The 18,888-nt window shown below is 62.4% G+C and overlaps 1 protein-coding gene across 1 annotated transcript in view; it reads left to right on the top strand.

The window, feature by feature from the left end:
- The first annotated feature begins 1,195 nt into the window (after positions 1–1,195).
- The window catches only part of FAM20C (FAM20C golgi associated secretory pathway kinase), a 36,328-nt gene continuing 18,635 nt past the window's right edge, over positions 1,196–18,888 (top strand). The window contains exons 1-3 of the mRNA XM_057750342.1: positions 1,196–2,657; positions 4,442–4,617; positions 10,432–10,510. Coding sequence (XP_057606325.1) covers positions 2,047–2,657; positions 4,442–4,617; positions 10,432–10,510 — 866 coding nt within the window. The 5' untranslated portion in view covers positions 1,196–2,046. The remainder of the gene's footprint in view (positions 2,658–4,441; positions 4,618–10,431; positions 10,511–18,888) is intronic.

Here is an 18,888-nt window from a genome sequence, read left to right as displayed (position 1 = left end):
TCTGCACACAAATGGTCCCCTGAGTGTGAGAGGGAGGAAGGGAGGAGTTCCATCTCCAGTCAAACCCACCTTCACCCTCTGGTCCCCACCCACCTCCTCCAGATCCAGCTCCAGGAGGGCCCAGCACTTCACGTACTTCAAATGGCCTCAGAAACATCTGTTTCACTGACTCGCTGGACTGGGACTCCCCTCCTTCACCCCAAGTATCTAACGGGCGCCTTCTGAATGTCAGGCACTGGGCCAGGCACTGAGATCTGAGGATGAGTCTCAGGGAAAATGGACCCTGAACTCACACAGGAGAAACTGCAGCCCTGAGAGGGCAGTACAGTGAGTGAGTGGGAGAGCAGGGGTCCCACCCGAGCCTGGCCTCCCCTCAGTCCTGCCAGAGAGGCTTCATCTGTCTGCTGTGGAAACCTGCAGCCCCTGAAGGGCAGGGGGCAGCGAGCCTGCTGGTGGGAGTGTCTGTGACATCTCCTTTGGCCCGGTTCACTTACCTTCCCCACTGTGACTTCAGGCTGAAATGCACACTAATATTCCCTGTGGGGGCTGGGGGTCCGGAAGCTGTGTGGGCCCAGAAGTACCGGGCCCCTGGCTGTGGCCAGTAGACACACACACACACACACACACAATCCCGCCCAAGCGAGGGCGGTGCCGCCTCCCGCACACAACGGGCGCCTCTGGTGCGGAGCGCCTTCTAGCTGGGGCGCCGGCGCAGCCAGCGTTAAGGCGCAAGCGTGGTCCCCGCGAGGTGGGGCGGGAGGCCGCGTGCAGGAGCCCCGGCGCGGCGCGGACCTCCCCTCCGGGGCTGGGCCGGACCCCCTGCTCCGCTCGTCTCCGGCGGCGGCAGCCCCAACGCCCCCTCCTCCTCCCCGCCGCCGGCCGCCGGGGGCGCGGGGCGCAAGGCCGCCGCACAGGGGGCGCCCATCCGGCGGCGCAGACGCCCCGCGGCTCCGGGGAGGGACTTGGCCTGGGTCCTGGCCCTCGGCTCCTCGGGGAGGAGCCCAGCGGCTGCAGCGGGCGGCGGCCGGCCCCGGGCGGGCGGAGGTCCTGGGCGCGGCAGCCAGGCCGCGGAGCCCTCCCCGGCAGAGCCCGCAGCCCGGGGCCGGCGCCCTCCGCCTTCCTCTCCGCCTGCTCTCGGCAAGCCGCGGGAAGACGGCGCGCTCGCCTCGGCCGGCCGGGAGCTGCAGAGCGTCGCGGGGCGCGGCCGAGGGGAGGAGAGAACAGAGGCAGCCCAGCAGGCCCGGGCGCGCGGGGCTGCGGCTCCGCCAATCTGCGGGCGCTGACGCGGGGGGCGGCTCCGCGGCGCTCGGATATCTGCCCGCCCGGGGCGCAGGGCGCCGAGAGGTTCGGCTGTGCGGGCGCTGCGCTCGGGGAACGGCCGCTGCACCTGCCCGGGGCCTTCCCGGCCGCTGCGTGCACCTCCCCCCGGCTCCTGCCCCCTCCTCCGTACCCGCGGCCCTGCGCCCGCGTTCGCCTCCAGGTCCCCGCCAGCGGGCCGCCGCGTAAGAGCCGAGCCTTGCCCGAGGGAGCCTCCCCTTCTCCGCCCGGCCGGCCCGGCGCCTGGCGCGGCCCGCGGAGCCGCGGAAGAGACTGCGCCGAACCTCGGATCGGACTGCGCCGTGCGGTCGCCGCCACCCCCCGCAGGCCGCCGCGCCTTGGCCGCGATGGGCCTAAGTGTCCGGCCCCTGCGCGCCTGATGAGCGCGGCCGCGGCCCCAAAGACCCAAGCGGGCCGCGACGTGCGCGGGGCCTCACCGAGCTGCGCCCGCAGCTCCGCGGACGAGGGCCGCTGGGCCCGGCCGGCTGAGGGCGCGGCCGTTCCGGAGAGGCGAGAGGGAACGGCCCCGAGATGGCTCCGCGAGCGGGCGCTTTGGCGGTGGGCACCCTACGCGTGGAACAGCCACGGGACTAGTCGCTGGCCGGCGCCAGATGGACCTTGACCCGCGCCGCGGCCCCGCGTTGGTGCCAAGCCGAGGCTAGAGGGGCACGGGCGGAACGCGCTCCGGGGGCACGCCGGGAGTTCCGGGCCCTGCTCGCCCGCCGGGCAATGAAGATGATCCTGGTGCGCAGGTTCCGCGTGCTCATCCTGATGGCGTTCCTCGTGGCCTGCGCGCTGCATATCGTGCTGGACCTGCTGCCCAGGCTGGAGAGGAGCGCCGCGCGGCCCTCCGGGGAGCCCGGCTGCTCCTGCGCGCAGCCCGCGGCCGAGGCAGCAGCGCCCGGCTGGGCCCAGGCGCGCGGACGCCCCGGGGAGCCCCCGGCCGCAGCCTCCGCCGCCGGCGACGCGGGCTGGCCCAACAAGCACACACTGCGCATCTTGCAGGACTTCAGCTCCGACCCTTCCTCCAACCTCACGTCCCACTCGCTTGAGAAACTGCCGCCCGCAGCCGAACCGGCGGAGGGCGCCTTGCCGGGGCCGGATCCTGGCGCCCAGCGACCCCGAGAGCCCGCTCACCGGCCCCTGCTTGGAGACCCTGGTCCACGTGGACCCGTGCTGCCCCCCGGCCCCAGTGGGGACGGCTCCCTCCTGGCCAGGCTGTTCCAGCACCCACTGTACCAGGCCGCCATTCCGCCGCTGACAGAGGACGACGTCCTCTTCAACGTGAACAGCGACATCAGGTTCAACCCCAAGGCGGCAGCAGCGGAGAGCCCGGACTGGTGAGTGGGGCTTCGGCTGCTGAGGTGGGTGTTGGCGGGCCTGACCCCCAAGGCAGCCGTGCGCCCCTTGAGAGTACAGATCCACCCCAGCGCCCCGCCGCAGAAAGTGCCGCCCTTACACGTCCTTACACTGTGTAAAGAGGCTCGGGGTCAGAGACTCCCAGAGGGTGCGGACCCCATGGCAGAGGCCCAAGGCAGAGGACCTTTGCGGGGCAGGCAGTGTGCAGGCTCCAGACCCTGCCTTTGTCTGCAGAGGGACTGCTTCCCTGAGAAGCGCTGCTGGGTGGTTTGGGAGCTGTTCCCTGTGGCCACTGGCCTGGAAGGCAGACGGGGCAGGCAGGAGCCGGGAAGAGTCTGTGCTGCGTTTACAGGAAAGCAGTGCTGGCCTGCAAGGCCCTGCTCACTGGCTCACAAAGGGACTCAGGCAGTGAGTGAAGGCGCTCCCTGGGAAGCTTCTGGCTGCCGGCTTCCAAGTACTTGGCGACACTGCTCTGGTGCACACATCGAGAAAGTCTGGAGAGGCCTAGTGAGCCTTGTAAACCAGTCCCGGAGAAAACGTAGCCGAGGGGCATGCTGGCCCCCGTGAGGCATAACCAGGGGTTCTCCCAGCTGGGACGCAGACAGTGCCGGATGCAAGGGGGTGACCGTTTCCTTAAAGGCAAGTAGCATCTTGCCCTCAGGAGCATCTCTTTAAACCATCCTGGTTTAACCCCCCGCCACCGCCCCAAGGCCCTCCGCAGCCACACAGGTCAAAATAAGCAGATGCTGCAGCCCAGCGTGGTGAAATATTAACCAACAGCAAGACCAGGATAAATAAGTACCTGCAAAAGGTTACCCAGGCAGCAGAGGGGAAAGGCCAGGTTTCCAAAACATCTCATAAAATCCTTTCTCCTTTGCAGTTGGACCAGGCTCAGTGTTTTCTGTCTAAACACACCAAGGTGTTTGGTGGCCTCCGAGCTTTGTCTGCTGGCTAGGTTCACGGAAATGCTCAGAAATTTGAGAGGCAGAGCAGCAGGCCAGGCCTGGGCCTCTTTGTAGGAGAAACAGAGCCCAGAGCCAGTGGTCGGTGATGGTGCCCGTGGCTGGCTTCTCATAACCTGTCGTATCCATTGTGGGGCAGAACGTGGGGCTGAAAAAGCCTCACCTGCAGGCGAATTAGCGTGTGGACAAGTTCTGCTTTTGCCTCCAGCAGCAAACAGGGTCTGTCCTCCCCCGGACTGGCCCTTTGACTCCAGAGACAAGGACGGGCCACGTGGGCAGCAAGTCCTCAATTTGGGCCTTGGCTGGAGTGAGTGCCACTTTCCTCTCTCGCCACCCAAGGCTGCTTCCTGAAAGTCAAATTTAGCCTCTCGAATCACGGCTGCCCCGAAGCAGAGCACCCAGCGAAGGCTTCTCCAGACTGGGCTCAGCTGCCCCCAGGAAGCCGGCAGCCCCTCTCACCCCAGGCTGACATCATGCCTGTCAGGCTGTTTCGGTGGCCCCAGGACAGACGCGGCGGGGCCTAGCGCTGACGGTCTGGCTTTGGTCTGCTTTAGTTATAGCTGTCTGTGGCGTCTCCCAAGGGTAAGTGAGAATTACGGGCCTTCGGATATGTTATTAGTTGGTCGAACAACAGCCACAGAAAAAGTGCGGACGTCGCAGGGTCCTGTTTGAGCAGAGGCACCTCTGAATAAATCTGCATTTGTTTGGATCCAAAGTGAAGACCTTGGCATCGGTGCCAACTTTCCCATCCACCTCAAGACCTTGCTGTTCCCTGTTGACCTTGGTCACCTTCATTTGTGCAGGCCACACGAAGGTCCTGAGGATGAATTCCTACCCACGGGGGAGGCGGCCGTGGACTCCTATCCCAACTGGCTCAAGTTCCACATTGGCATCAACCGCTATGAGCTGTACTCTCGACACAACCCAGCGGTGGAGGCCCTGCTGCGTGACCTCGGCGCCCAGAAGATCACCAGTGTTGGTAGGTGCCCTCACTGCCCGGCCAGCTCTCTGTGCCGGAGCATCAGCTCCTGGGTGGTTATACCTGCAGCCTTCCCAGAGGAGGCGCCTGCAGGCCTTTGGTGCTGTCGGCAATCGAGGGGCAGGGGGTTGTTGAGGAGTGCTGCCTTCTGCTGTGGCAGGATGAGCAAGGCAGGGCAAGACGCCACCCAGCCCGCCCTGCTGTTCTGCTGGGAGAGGGGGCACCGTGGTTCCCCACCACGGGTTAAGAAGAGGCACCCCTGGCAGCTACAGGGAGGTGCTGCGGAGAGCTCGGAGGCTTCCGGTGGTTTGGGGCAGCTCTGCCTCAGAGCTCCCCAGATGCTCCTGGGATGCGGTGTGGACGGGGAGTGACCAGGGCCCAACTTTGTCCAGGGCAGAGCCCTATACACTGAGTAGTTTGGAGGCAACATCTCTGAGTACTTTGGTACCTGCTGAATCCGATTGCCTAGGGCATCCAGTTGCTGATTTCAGGAAAATGTGTCTGCAGTGGTTTCTTAGTGTGGAGGTTTGGTGCCATTGTTCTCGGGCCTGTAGGCGATTGTTTGTGAAGGTCCCGATTAGTCACCAGTGACTCCAAGGGCAGAGGGGGCGGGCGGAAGCCCTGGGTGGGAGGAACAGTCCTGGGAGGTGCCGAGGGTGGAGGGAGGCCCCAGAAGCACGAGTGCTGGGAGCAGGGGTTCCAGGCACTGTCTTCCTGGCGTCTGGGCCATCCTGAGGCTGAAAGGGCTCTGCTAACCTGGGGTCTGTCCTGTCGCTGATGCCAGGGAGCTGGGTGTTGCCTGCAAGGCTGGTGCCTGGGTTTCCAGAGCTCTTTAGAGGGCGTGTTGGGTGTCTGCGCCCGGTGCTGAGCTGTTTGCTGGCACCCACCTTCTCCCTAGCATGTGGCTGTTCACCCTGAGAGAGAACCCACGGGGGCAGAATGGTGGTCTCCCCTCCTCACTGCTGCCCAGGAGGAATCCGAGCGCCTCCCAGCCCCTGGCCCCATCCAGCCCTCCTCCTGTGCTAAAAAAGCAGTCCATGTGGACAACGGGGACTGCCTGGGAGAGGCCACAGCTGGGGTGTCCCCTTCCCTCCTGAGTAGACGAGGCTGTTAGAGAAACATCCAGTGCGAGGAGCATTTGTCGTCCGTTCAGGAGATTCTCTTGAGCACCTCCGGTACCTCAGGGTCCCTTTCTGGGCAGTGGGAGTTGGGGGTGAATCCAGCTTCAACAAGCTTCTACTGAGTCCTGACCTGCACATTCCAGGAGGCTGGGAAGTGCACACACTGATGGGCAGATAAAGTCCAGAGTGATTAGCGAAGAGGTGACCTCCACGTGGGAGGCCAGGGTCTTGAATGAGGCAAAGGCGTTCGTGAGGGAAGTGGGCAGGGAGCACGGGCCTTTCGGGAAAATGACGACAGCGTTTTAAAATTAGAGTTTCGGGAAGTGCAGTGCTGATGCTTGCAGGCTGCTGTCTGCCCTGCTCTCCCGTCTGTCAAGTGGGCTTGGGCACATTGCATCTTATTCCAGGAAGACGGACAGTGCACCCAGGCTTGTACAGTGTAAACTCAGGCTTTGTGCAGGGTCTTGGGTAGAGGCAGGGCTGCGAGCATCCCACAGACGGCCAGGCTCCCCGTACCCCTCAGGGAACAGACAGCCTCCCAGCTCTCACTGGATGTTGCGCTGTGAAGAGGGCAGAGCTCAGGAGCCCAGCGAGCTGCCGGAGGAAGACGACAGGCCTCCAGGGCTTACAGGCAGCCTTGCTCACCCTGGGCGTCCTCCTCCCCTGTCCCCTCAGGGGCCTGGCCTTGTGGCACCCGCTCCACCTTTGGTCCAACTGTCCCAGGCAGTGGCGCCTAGCTGCCTGATGTCCCAGTGGCCGGGGATCCCACCCCAGAGTTCTGGCTTGCTCTGCACCCGGCAGTGTGACCTGGGTTGAGTGCCTGCCCATCTCTGTCCTGCGGGCTGTTTGAGCTGATCTCACCCCAGGACTACCCTGGCCCAGCTGGTCCTAATCCAGCGTGTTCCTTGGGGCCGTGGGCTGGTCAGAGCCCAGGCTGGCATGTACAGGTGCCTGATGAGCTTGGGAAGGTTGACGGGTGGGACCGGGTGGCGTCCCCCACGGCGAACAGCAGGCCCGGTGCGTCCCGGCTCCTCCAGTCGCGAGCCAGAGTGACTCTGGGCAGATGGATGACCCCGTGGGCCTCCCGAGTCTCCTGTGGATCACAGAGGTGGTCATAACCTCGCCCCTGTAATCTCCGGCTCGCAAACCTGAAATCATAACCCATCCGACAGCAAAACCCAGCCCAACATGAATGGACATGGAGGCAAAACCTGAAATGAGAGGCTGTTTACAAATCCTTGTTTTTCTCACTTGGAGTGAATGTTCCCGTGTTCCCCTGAGGGCACAGGAGTGTGTTTAATTCTGGGGTTCTGCGCCTGACCCGCTCAGGGCTACAGAATCTGTGGGATGGATACACGACCTGTACCTTTTGTCATCTGAAATTTTTGAAAGCCCCTGAACGCTTGTGCCCCCGGAGATTTTGAAGAAGGGTGTGGACCCGTGAACCCTGCCTCACGGGGCTGTTGAGAGGTTTTGGTGAGGAAGAGGAAGAAGCGGGAGCCGAGGCCCGGCAGTGTCCTTGCTGGTACCTCTGCGTGGGGCGGCCAGCACTGCGCCAGCTGGGGTCCGGTGATGGCCTCGACTGACACTTAGCCCTACTCCGTGCGGCCTTGGGCCTGGAGGTGCTCCCAGCGAGCTCACTGGAGAGGAGGCCCCTCTTCCTGAGGAAGCAGGATGTCTCACCTGGAGCCCAGTGGAGCCTCTGGGAGCACGGCTGCAGGTGTCCAGGCCCAGGTTCCTGCTGGGTGGGGAGCAGGAGAGGGACTGGCCTGGCCGGGCTGCAGACATCCCCCGGGAATGCATGCTTTCCCGGGGGTGTCTGCCCCCACATGCAGCTGGACGTTTTTGTTGAAAACCCAGCTGCTGAGATGGCGGCCCCTGACTGGGCCCTTGGCCGAACAGAGCCACTGGGTGGGTTTGGCGACTGGGGTCCCTGGACAAGAGCTCTCTGCTGCTGAGGGCACTGCCCGTGGCACCGCTGTGATCTGAGGGGTGCCGTCCTCGGAGGCCCCACAGGAACCTGGGCTGCAGCCTCTCTATGGGAGCCTGGAACCTGCCTTGGGAGTCAGGGTTCAGCGGTGCCATCCTTTTGAGGTTTAAACATAAGAAGAGCTAGAAATCCAGCCCATCTTCCAGCCCCGTCCTGCAGTCAGGGGAACAGGCCTCTGGAAGGGCAGGCTTGCCCACGGTCAGCACATCTATGCCCCCAGCTCTGGGCTCTGTCCAGACCTGCGTGGTCGCATTGTTCAGTCTTGGAACACGAGCCCAGGAATGGTGTGGCGATGAGAACGGGTCCCAAGAGGGCCCCGACGCTCTCCCATGGAAAGATTCTCTCAAGGCTGCCTGTTCAGAACCCCTTGATCCACTCACAAAATGCGAAATGCGAAATGCGTGTGGCCAGCAGAGGTTTCTTTACAGCTGGGCTCCTGGCTGGTTGGTAATGGCCTCAAAGAGGCTCCGGGTGTTATCTGCCTCCATTTCGCCTGAAGCCAGGCCTGCCGGTGCTGATGGTGAGAAGTAGATCACTGTCGTGCACGATTAGGGTGCAAAGAATAAAAGACACAGTTAGCTCCTCTGCACTTGGAGTTACTTAAAAAGAAGTCGTGCAACGGCAGGAGGGGATGCAGGCAGCCTCCGGCCCGAAGCACAGGCCCCGCCGCTGCTCCTCCGGATCAGGACAAAGCCGAGGCTGGGGCTGAGCCCCGGGGACAGCTCCGTGGGACGGAAGTCCCGGGTGCGGGCTGACCTGCTGAGGCCGCCGTCCTGGGTGCCTGCGGGCCACGTGGCCGCCCTGCCTAAAGAGCGGGCTTCTCAGGAAGGCGGCTCCGACCCCGGAAAGGCCACAGTCCTCTCCCGCCCCAGGGGCACCGCCACTTTGGGCCAAGCTCGGCCCAGCCAGGGCTCGGGGAACTGAAGATGCCCGGTAAGCTGGACGCCAAGCCTAGGGCTGGAGAGGCCTTCAGCCATCCCGGAAGAAGGACAGAGGCCACCCCAGAGGACCCAGAGAAGGTGGGGAGTAGCTGAGTCCCTCCTCAGCTCTCTCTACGGTCAGGTTGAAGGTCAAGAACAAAGCCTGTGCGGTGCTGACCCAGCTGCACCCCCGGCGCCTGCTTTCTCCATTTTGAACCTACGGCAGCCGTGGCCCCAGAATCCAGCAGGCGCGTGTTCCGATTGGGTTGCGTCTAAGTCCAGGGCGGGCCCTGGCCTCCACCGGGGGCAGTGCTGCAGTCTCCCTTTCAAGTAGATAGAATTCCCCCCGTAAGGGCGAGCTGGGCCGTGGACAATCACAGCGTCAGGCGTGGTCCAGGCTGGAGGCCGTTGCTGCTCAGACACCCCGGAGCCTGTCACGGGCTGAAGTCTGGGCTGTAGCCCTGAGTCGGGCCGAGGACCCAGGCCAGGGAACAGGCTCACGTGGGGAGGTGCCCACGGGGCTGGCCCCTCGTACCGGCCCCAGGGCGCCTACCACCGCCCGTATGTGGACACGCTGTCGCCCTGCTCCGTGGCTGCGGGTCACTGGGCGGGGAGGTGGCTGGGGGGAACAGAGACCCCAGCTGCTCCCGGTGCCACATGCTCCAAATCTGAGCCGTCCTTGGGTGAGGCCCTCGCTTCCTCTGACCCTTAAAACAAGACAGGGGCTGTGACAACAGCTGGACCAGCATCCCGACCGTGACCCCTAAAGACAGACGTTGGTCCCACTTCACAGATGAACCGGCCAAGGCCAAAGGTGCAGTGTCAGTGGCCCTGCCGATGCCTGGCGGCACCTCCCATGCAGAGGTGTCTGTGGTCCCCCAGTCTCCAGAGGACAGAGTTCGTTCGTTTAAAGTCAGGGTGGCCCATCAAAACACAGGTCGGGGTTCTTGTTAGAATGGGGGGGCACAGACTCAGAGAGCTTCACCCATAGACCCGGGTCACATCGTCCCCAATGCCGCGTCAAGGGCCCCTTCGGGTGGAGCCGCTGACCCTGCGGCAGGAGTCAGGGCAGGTGACCGGGGACCCGGAGGGCGGATCTGGCCTCGGCACCCACAGAGTCCTGTGGCCCCTGGCACGTCCGGGCACTTGGACCTTGAGGCCCTGCCTCACTCTCCCCTGAAATCCGCCGACCTAAACCACGCCCGACGCCGCTCCGGGTGCGTCACTGCTGTACTGCTGTGACCCCTGGTCGTCGCAAGAGCGGCCCTGGGAGCGGGTGCAAGCTGCGCCACGCTCACCTGAGCCGCCGGAGGTGCCGGCGAGTGGGTCTGAGCCCTGCCCCCAGCCCCGTCGGGGAGGCTGGGCAGGTGTGCTGAGTCCCCTTCAGCAGAGGGGGGCTGCGCGCAGGGCAGCCGGAGACGCTGTCCAGGGCTCCCGCCGGGGCCGCCGCACACCCACACCTTCCCGTGCGGGGCCCCCTCACCACCTCTGCCGTCGCCCGTTTTCGCAGGCCCCGTTCACCCTCCTTCGCACGGCTCCTCCAGCCCCTGCTTGGCTCTCCCTGACCCTGAAACACCCGCCTGCCGCAGGCCTTGGTCCCGGACCCTCACTCACCCCTCCACCCCCATGACCCTCACGTTTGCACCCGTATCCTGACCTGCCCAGAGCCTCAGGCCACCACTTCCCAGGGGTCCCCCCAGGCCCCGGAGCGCACGTCATCATCCAGCGCACGGGCCTGCCCTGAGGCAGCAGGTGACGCCGTACTCTTTCCCTCCCATTGCAGCCATGAAGTCGGGGGGCACGCAGCTCAAGCTCATCATGACCTTCCAGAATTACGGGCAAGCACTGTTCAAGCCCATGAAGTAAGTGCCGGGCGGTGGGGGTCGGGTGCAAGGGGCTGGGGTTGGGAGTGCGCGGGTCGTGGGGTCTGTTACCTCAGCCTCTCAGCTCTGCTCTCCTCGCCCGAAAGCAGCCAGACTCTGCGTCTGCGAATGGGCACAGGTGTGCCCATGGAATTTTATTTCTGAAACTAGTGGGTCAGCTGATGTGATTCCTGATCCCCATTCTAAATAAAATAGAAACTGTGCTACCAAAATCAAAATGAAGCCCTCAGCGGCAGCTGAGAACGGGATGGTGGAAAAGGGACATTTGGAAGCCAGACCCCCCCAGGAACGAGCATCTGTGGTCTGTGATGTCCACTCTGAGGGTCGTGGCACTTGGTTGTCCCACATGGGCTGAACGTGTTTGCCATCTTTGGTTAGTTTCAAACAGGGCCATTTTTGCACTAGTGAGAGGGTTCGCTTTTTTTAAAGCATGGGCTGCACCCCCAAGGGCCCGTGCGGCCGTTCAGGTCCCGTGGGGCTGTTGAGCTGGGTGGGACTGTGGCACAGCTACAGGGCATGGGCCCCCCCCAGAAGAAGCAGCTGTCTGTGACCAGGGTGGGCGGCCAGCCTGGTTCACGTCGCTCCCATCGTTCACGAGGGATGATTTGCGCAAGGTGAGGCCTGGGCCGCGTGTGGGATCCTTGAGAGATGTTCTTGAGAGGAGGCGGGCTCCTCATGGAACTTTCTGGCCACCGTGGGCTCCTTCACGCCCTCTCAGACTGCAGCTTGAGTGGAGGGGCCCCTTCCAGCCTCTCGACGTCGCCACGGTGTGTGTGGAGCTGTGCGGCAAGGGGGGTGCTCCAGGCGGGGTTGAGCTCGGGTGCTGCGTCGACGGCCAGGTGGCAGGTGGCCCCGGACCTCTCCCTGGCAGTCGCAGGAAGCTGAAAACCACAATGTCCTTGCTGCCTCCTCGGCCACCTTCGGGGCACAGGCCTCCCGTCTCAGAGGTGCGTTGTCTGCAGTGCAGCAGACCTTCTCCAGGTGCGCCTGGAGGCGCTGGCAACCTCCTGGCCCCAGAGGCTCAGCCTCGGTGGTGCAGGCAGGGGTCCCTCTGCAGATGCCCCAGGGCTCGGGGGTCTGAGTCCCGGGGACTCCAGCTGGCCCGTCGCAGAGGGCAGTGGTTCTGGGCTCTATGCCCAGGCCTGGGGCGGGTATGGGTCCCCGTGGGACTCTCCCAGGTCAGTTCTCACCTCCGAGGGGTCTCGGTGTCCAGCTGTGCTGCGTGTGCAGGCACCTTGGGGCCGTGCCCTGTGCTGAGAGCTTACACACCGGTTGTTCAGCCCTCAAAACACCTCTGTGCCGTCATCACTATTACTCTGCCACGTGGAGGTGTGGGAACCAGGGCTCCGAGAGCTGGAGCTGTCCGCCCGAGGTGGACCCCAAACCTCTGGAGCGCCCTGAGTCCAGGACGCCCGGCCTCCCCAGGCCTCCCCCTGCTGCAGTGTGACCATCACCTCCGTGGTCACCGGAGGAGGACACAGGCAGCCTGCCCACGGTCTGGCAGTCTGTAGCAGCCAGGCTCTGGGGGCCCCTCGGAAAGCTCACGTGGCTCACGTTTGCCCCTTTCCCCTGACCTCCCCTCCCTCGACCTGATTGTCGTGGGAAGGACGTCAGGCTCCTGTCTGAAGGCCGAGCACGGATGGACAGCCTGGGGCAGGGCTTGTGTCCAGTGGGCTGAGGTTGAGGCCGAGTCAAAGCCGTGGAAACAAGATGGGGAATCCCAAGGCAGTTGGGGAAACTGAGGCCGGGAAGCACAAGGACACGTTCACAGCTGCCAGCTGGCCTCCTTCCCCTGCGCACGGCATCCCTGGGCAGAGGGCCCCGGTGGGCAGCGGGGCTCAGGTGGAGTTCACAGCCGGCTGACGTCATCCTCTGGCCAGTGCTCTTGCTGCTTCTGCTGGTCGGGTCCAGGCCTGTCTCGGCGCCCAGGGCCCTGCTGTGCTGGCCAGGCCCCGAGTCCGACGTTGGCTATGGTCTGGTCACCAGCAGACATCACTCCTCTGGTGACCCTGGAGGGCACGTGTTGTCCCTGTGGTCTGAACAGGAGACAGCTGGGGTTTATGACCATACCATTAAAAAATTAGAAGTTTCCTTTAAGAAAAACTTTCTTCTATGAGCGCGTTATAGCTTTGTAAGTTGAATATTCTGAATTAATTAGGTGGTAGTATTTTTCCTCTGAGAACTTGAAAGATGTATGCTGCAAGGCTCTATAGAGGAACGCTCCTGAGGTGGGAGGTAGAGCCTAGGAGGGGCCTGCGAAGTATAATTTACATGGTATGTGGGTGAGCATTTAAAGTTTAATGGGTATATATTTTTCATAAACATTGAAAACTATGTAACTAGCACCTTAGCGCATGAGTTGCTAGATATTCTTGCTTTAGTATTAGATTAAATTAAGATGTTTTAACAGCTTCATCAAGATGTAATTCACATATTCACGGAACCGGGCATTCATCACCACAATTTTAGAACTTTTCGTCACTCCAGAAAGAACCCTTGTACCGTGCTGCCCTCCCTGCAGGCCTGGACCCCCAGTGCTCTGCTGTCTGTCTCTGCGGACGGGCTCGTCCTGGAGTTTCACGTAAACAGGATCACGCGCTGCCCGATCCTTTGGGTCTGTGTCTTTCAAGGAGCATCATGTGTGCCAGGTTCACCCACGCTGTGGCCGGTGTCAGAGCTTCAACGCTTTCTGTGGCCGAGCAGTACTCCGCGGTGTGGATGGACCACATTTTACTTACGCTTTCACCCGTTCGTGGGCATTTGAGTTATTTCCACGTTTTGGCTGTGCGAATAATGGTGTCTGAACATTGGTGTACAGGGTTTTGGGGGGACATATGTTTTCATGTCTCCTGGGTATGCCTGGGAGTGGAACTGCTGGGTCACGTGATATCTAAGTGCAGCTGCTTGAGGAGTTGCAGACGCTTTTCCTCGGCAGCTCTGGGCCGTGTCACGCCGCCGGCCGTCTCCGCGTGCTCATCAGTGCTCGTCTTCATCCGCCTTCTCCACCCTCCTCATCCTGGTGGGGGCGTGGCCGGTGTCTTCTTGGGCTTCCGCCTCAGTTCCCCGTGCACTGATGATGTCGAGGGCCTTGTTGTGCCCTTGCTGGCCACTTAGGTCTTCCTCGGAGAGACATCTGCTCAGGTCTTTTGCCGTTGTTTGGTTGGTTATCTTTCTGTACGTTGTAAGAATTCTTTATTTATTTTGGATATGAGACCCTTATCACATACGTGGTGTCCTTTGAAGCACATGTTTCTGGCTCTGAGGATGCTGGATGTAACGATTATTTTGTTGTTGCTCGTGCTGTTGGTATAGTGTTTACATTTTAATATCGAGAGATGTACGTGCTCGGTGTGAGTGGTGCAGCTGAAGTTTGGCAGCACTGGTGTATCCACGGAGACAGCAGGCCTGGCAAGGCCATTGTTGTGTAACCTCCAGTAAACTCATTCCCCTCACTGGAACTCAGTTTACCCATTTCTCAACAAGGGCATTGTGGGAATAGGTTTGAGGTCTAAACTCTATTGGATGGGCTTCGGAGACAGGGCACCAAGTTTATGGAAGGAAGCCGGGAGGAGCTGGTAGGTTTGGCCAGGCGGGGTGGGGCTGGGCAGATGGCCAGAGTGTGCGGGCTTTGCAACAGATTCCAACCTGCTTCTTGGGAAGGAAGCTTCCAGGCGTGTTTGTGGCGCCGGCTGTGACCACCTCCCGGCAGAAACATGCGCTCAGCCACCCCACGAACACGGAGCCCGGCCCGGCCTCGTGCCTGGCGCGGGGAGTGCACGCGTGACTCAGGCCCGGCACTGCTGCTGCTCCGGGCGGGACAGAGAGCAGTGTCTGCTCCACCGCCCCGCCCCCGGGGCGCAGGGCCTGGTCCTCAGCGGGTGCTGCGTCTGAAGCACGAACGAGAGAATGAGCCACTGATGGCAGATGGGAGACTGAGGGCTGGCGAGCACTTGGGAGGCAGCTGGAAGGTTTCTCAGAAGTGACCTCCAGCTGCGGCATGAGCACCCGTGTGACGGTCAAGTGGACGTCACCCCAGGCCAGGAGGCCAGCCTGGAGGAGGCGGCACGGCCCAGGACCGGGTAGCTTCTGCAGGCTGGAGGACCAGGGCCGTTGTGCAGAGGACTACATCACATAGCTGTTTATATTGAGGTTAATTTAAATGAGACGAAGTCACAACCTACTGTCTCGGTCACACCTGCCACCCCTGGGGCATCCGTGGCAGCACGTGGCTGGTGGTGTCGTGCTGGACGCTCCCAGAATCACAGGAGGTTCTGTGGGACAGTTATGTGTGTCAGCACAGAACTCGAGGGGGGATGAGGCCAGGCCGCTGGAGAAGGGCAGGGGCTAGACCCTGGAGGGCATCTGGGCCTGGATGTTTGGATTTTTTCCAGGAGCTGCAGCTGCGCTTCTGCTCAGGTCACTGGCCAGTAGGCAATGCGTCGCTCCCCGTGGCCTGGCAAGGCTGCTTTAAAGGTGCTTCTTCAGCAAAACAGTCGGGCCGCCTCCTGAGCATTCGGAACCAGGACGACAACTCCCTCTGTGCCGCGTGTGGTTTGGGATCCAAAGGATGTTCAGATGCAGGGAGGGAAGGAAAACACCCCCACCCCGCCCCTGCGCGGTAGCTCTGAGGGGAGAATAACTCCAACAGCAAGATGACACCTCCAGCACAGACGGGCCGGTAGGCTCAGTGAGTCTGAAGTGGGTCATTTCGACCTGTCATCCGAGGCTCAAACGCTGGCGGGACGGTAGAAGGTGCCCCCAGGAAGCCCCGGCCTGGAGGAAGATGGGGCCGAGGTCGTGGGTGCGGGAGAGGGTGCCATGCCAGGCATGGTGCCGCGTGGGCCCAGGCAGGGAAGCCGCTGTGAACCCCCACAGACCTCATTGTGGACGAGGAGGGTGAAGCGCAGGGTGCCCGTGGGCACCCAAGGGCACCAGCCAGCAGTAGGTGGGCCTGGAGTGACCAGCACACTGTCCCTCCTCAAGTCTCAAAGCAGGGGCCGTCATCATCGTGGATGTCTTTAACGTGTAGGTTCGTTTCTGCTTCCTTAATGCACAACCGCAGTTGAGCTCTGAGCCTCTGTGTCCGCACCGCGGGAGTGTCCGGGGCAGCTTCCAGCCTCAGGAGCACTTCTCTCTCAGTTCCGGAGGCCAGAGGCAGAAACCACAGTGTCACAAGACGGCCTCCCCCGAAGGCTCCTGGCGGGTCCTTCCTGCCTCTTCCAGCTTCTGGACGTGGCCGTCGAGCCTCAGCGTTCAGTGGCTTGCGGCCAGGCCACTCCCGTTTCTGCCTCTGTCGTCCCATGGCCTCCCCTGCATGTCTGTGCCCCCTCTTCTTACAAGGACACCAGTCACTGGACTCAGGGCCACCTTGATCCACTATGACCTTTTCTTAACAAATCCCGTTGCCGGGTCCCTGTTACCAGACAAGGCCACAGTCACAGGCTCCAGGGTTAGGACTTCAACATACCTTTTTGGGGAACACAAGTCGGCCCTTTTCCACATCCAGGGGAGACTGTATTCTGTGCGCACCCGCGGCTCTCCCCAGGGCCTGGGTGACCAAGGTGCGAAAGGGCTTCCGTCCTCACTGCGGGTGGCTTTCCCTGCCGCCTGCCTTGGTCTCCTCTGTATGTGCATGAGGAGGGGTTGGTTAGGTCACAGCAAATATCATCAGTGCTGGTAAAATCCAAGACAGTTCTCTCTTTACCAGCACTTATAATTCCCCACTTTCCCACCTTCTTAAAATGCACCATTCTATTGAATTGCAACCTTCATACAGAAATGCACGCAGGTGGTGAGCAGATCTTTACAGCACACGCAGGTGACCAGGTGATCAGGTAACCGGCACCAGGTCGAGAACAGCCGGCAGCCCCAGTCCCCTGTGGCCCCTGCAGGTCCCTCCTCCCAGGGTGGCTCCTGCCTTCCTGTTCCCAGCAAGTGACTCCCAACCGCCCCGCTCCCACCCTTGCTGCTGGAGCATCCGTGACATACCTTTCCCGTGGCCCACTGTTCTCGTGGCCAAGTCACATTCCATCGTGTGAAAACCCCCCGTTTCTTCATCCGCCTCCTGTGGATGGGCTTGTGCGTCGTTTCAGTTCAAGGATGTTGTTGATGGAGCTGCTCTGACCGTTCTCATACTTCTGCAGGGCTCGTCTGGGGGGCAGGGCCGTGCCAGGAGCGTCGTGCTGGGGGTTGGGGTCGGGCTCCGCTCAGCTTGGCTCCAGTAGAGCCGCTGCCCAGGACGGCCATCCCATCATCTGCGCTCCAGCAGCACATTCCAGGGCAGGGCGTGGTGCCCAGGCTGCATGCCGATGTCTGATGGCCGTACACACAGAGCCTGGGCAGGTCACAGGCCATGAATGCCCTGACCCCCTGGACCAGGCCAGGCCTAACCCCCATATCTGGCCCTTGGGGCCTCACTCCCTTCATTTGGGGGCAGCAGCTTCCCTCTGTCCTGCTCTGGGCTCCTTGGTCTGGAGGAACCACCGTGTGACCTTGGGAGGGAGGGGCCTGTCTGCACATCCCGGGGGCTGCTGCCAGCCCTGCAGGGACACACAGCCGCCTCTGCCCACCTTGTGCTTCTCGTTTGCGCTTCTTGTTTGGGCTCCCTGAGGCTACCACTCTGGGCCGGGGTTCTCCGCCCCAGCGAGAGCGGGTCCCTCGTCTTCTCGAGCGTGCTAGGATTTCACAGCCTCTGCTCCAGCCGGCCGGCGGAGCCAGTGACCCTGGCTCAAGTTGTTTTATTTTTATCACCAGCCTCCTTCAAGGAGGAGGACATTGAGGCTCAGAGGGTTTAAATGTGAATCGGGAGTGGGAGTCCGGCCAGGGCTTGGGTCCAGGGTCAGGTTGCAGGCCCGTCAGGCTGAGGCTCAGCCAGCCGGGGAGCCCTGGACCTGGGGTCTCTGCTGGAGGTGCCACGCTGCCCATTCCTCCCACAGGCACCACGTGTGAAGAGGCTCTAAGTACCCGGATTACTTTTGCAAAGGAGAGAAGTGTGTGTGTGTGTGTGTGTGTGTGCGCGCGCGCATCTCCCAGAGAAACTGTCCCTGAGCAGCTGTTTGGAGGCCCAGGAGTTCCTTGTAGCTGAGGTGCGCACACAGGCGGCTGCAGAAACACGTGCAGGCCAGCCAGTCTTTCTCACTGCAGGGACCCCAGCCCCCCACCCCACCCGGGCCCCAGGGGACCGCGCGGGGCTCAAGAGGATGTGCGGGAGGGCAGGGCCTCGCCTGGTGGTTTAGGCCTGCTGAGCCCTGCTCTGGCCACAGGCGGGGGCCGGGGCGCGGATGGGGTGGGGGGAAGCGGGGCAGGCGGTGCCTTGGCGGGGTGAGCGGGTGGCCTCCCTGAATCGCCTGCCCTGCAGGCCCTGCCAAGGCCTCCTGAGGACCAGGGCCCAGCTAGATGTGGAGCTCAGACGGGCGCCCTCTCGGCCATCTTCCTGGTGCCTGAGCTGCCTCTGGGTTAGCGACACGGTGGTCTGGACCCACGGCCTGGCCCTGAGCAGGCCCTGCCCCTCGCTGGGGCCCCTCTGCCCTAGGACCCCATCCAGCTGTCGTGAGCCCCGGCCCAGGGGAGCCGATTGGCTGTAGCCACGTAGGGTGCGCTGCTCTGGGGCCAGCACGGGGCAGGAGTCGCATGGGACTTGACTCTGGGAGATGGTCTGTCCGGGACGGTTGTCTGATGTGGGAGGCGACTGGAGGAGCTGGCTGCTCCCTGACGCCGCCTCCCTCCCGCCCTGGAGGGATGGGGGAGGGAGGGAGGCAGAGGGGCTGCGGTGGGGTTCCCCACGGTCCCCACATGGCCTACCCGTCAGTGGCCCCGGGGCTCTCTGCCTCATCATAAAGCGTGAAACTGTTGCACACAATTTCCACTCATCACTCTTACAAGGAGAGCATTTGAAGAGGCTCTGATGACACGCTGTGCTCCCCCGGCCAGCAGAAGGGGAGCCGCGGCCATGTTTATGTTGCAACACAGGTCCCGCTACAGCCTTGCATGGTTAGCAGCTCTCCCGGATTAATGTGTAAAACGCAGTTTTGTTGTCCATGGCCCCGTACTGGGTGTTGGTCTCCAGGACCAATTTATACATGAGTTAAACAGCATCTCTCCTATTTTTAATCTCTTTTGGTGCTCCCGTTAGATGTGCCGCATGGATCCTGTACAGCGGGGACTGGGCTGTGAGCCGCACAGCTGCCTCCTTTGCTGAGAGGGGCAGGTGCCACCTGCGGGCTCTGAGCTCACCTGGGCCTTGGCGTCCTCGCCTGCGCCATGGGGCACACCGGGAGCATAGCAGGGCATCCGGGCTGGCTATTTTCTCCCTGAGCCATTGTGGGATTTAAGTACAGGTGGGGTCTCTGGGCCGCTCT

Source organism: Hippopotamus amphibius, chromosome 9 (assembly GCF_030028045.1).
Source record: "Hippopotamus amphibius kiboko isolate mHipAmp2 chromosome 9, mHipAmp2.hap2, whole genome shotgun sequence".
NCBI classification, from domain to species: domain Eukaryota; kingdom Metazoa; phylum Chordata; class Mammalia; order Artiodactyla; family Hippopotamidae; genus Hippopotamus; species Hippopotamus amphibius.
Note: the sequence above shows the minus strand (reverse complement) of the source record. Positions and strands in the feature narration are given on the sequence as shown.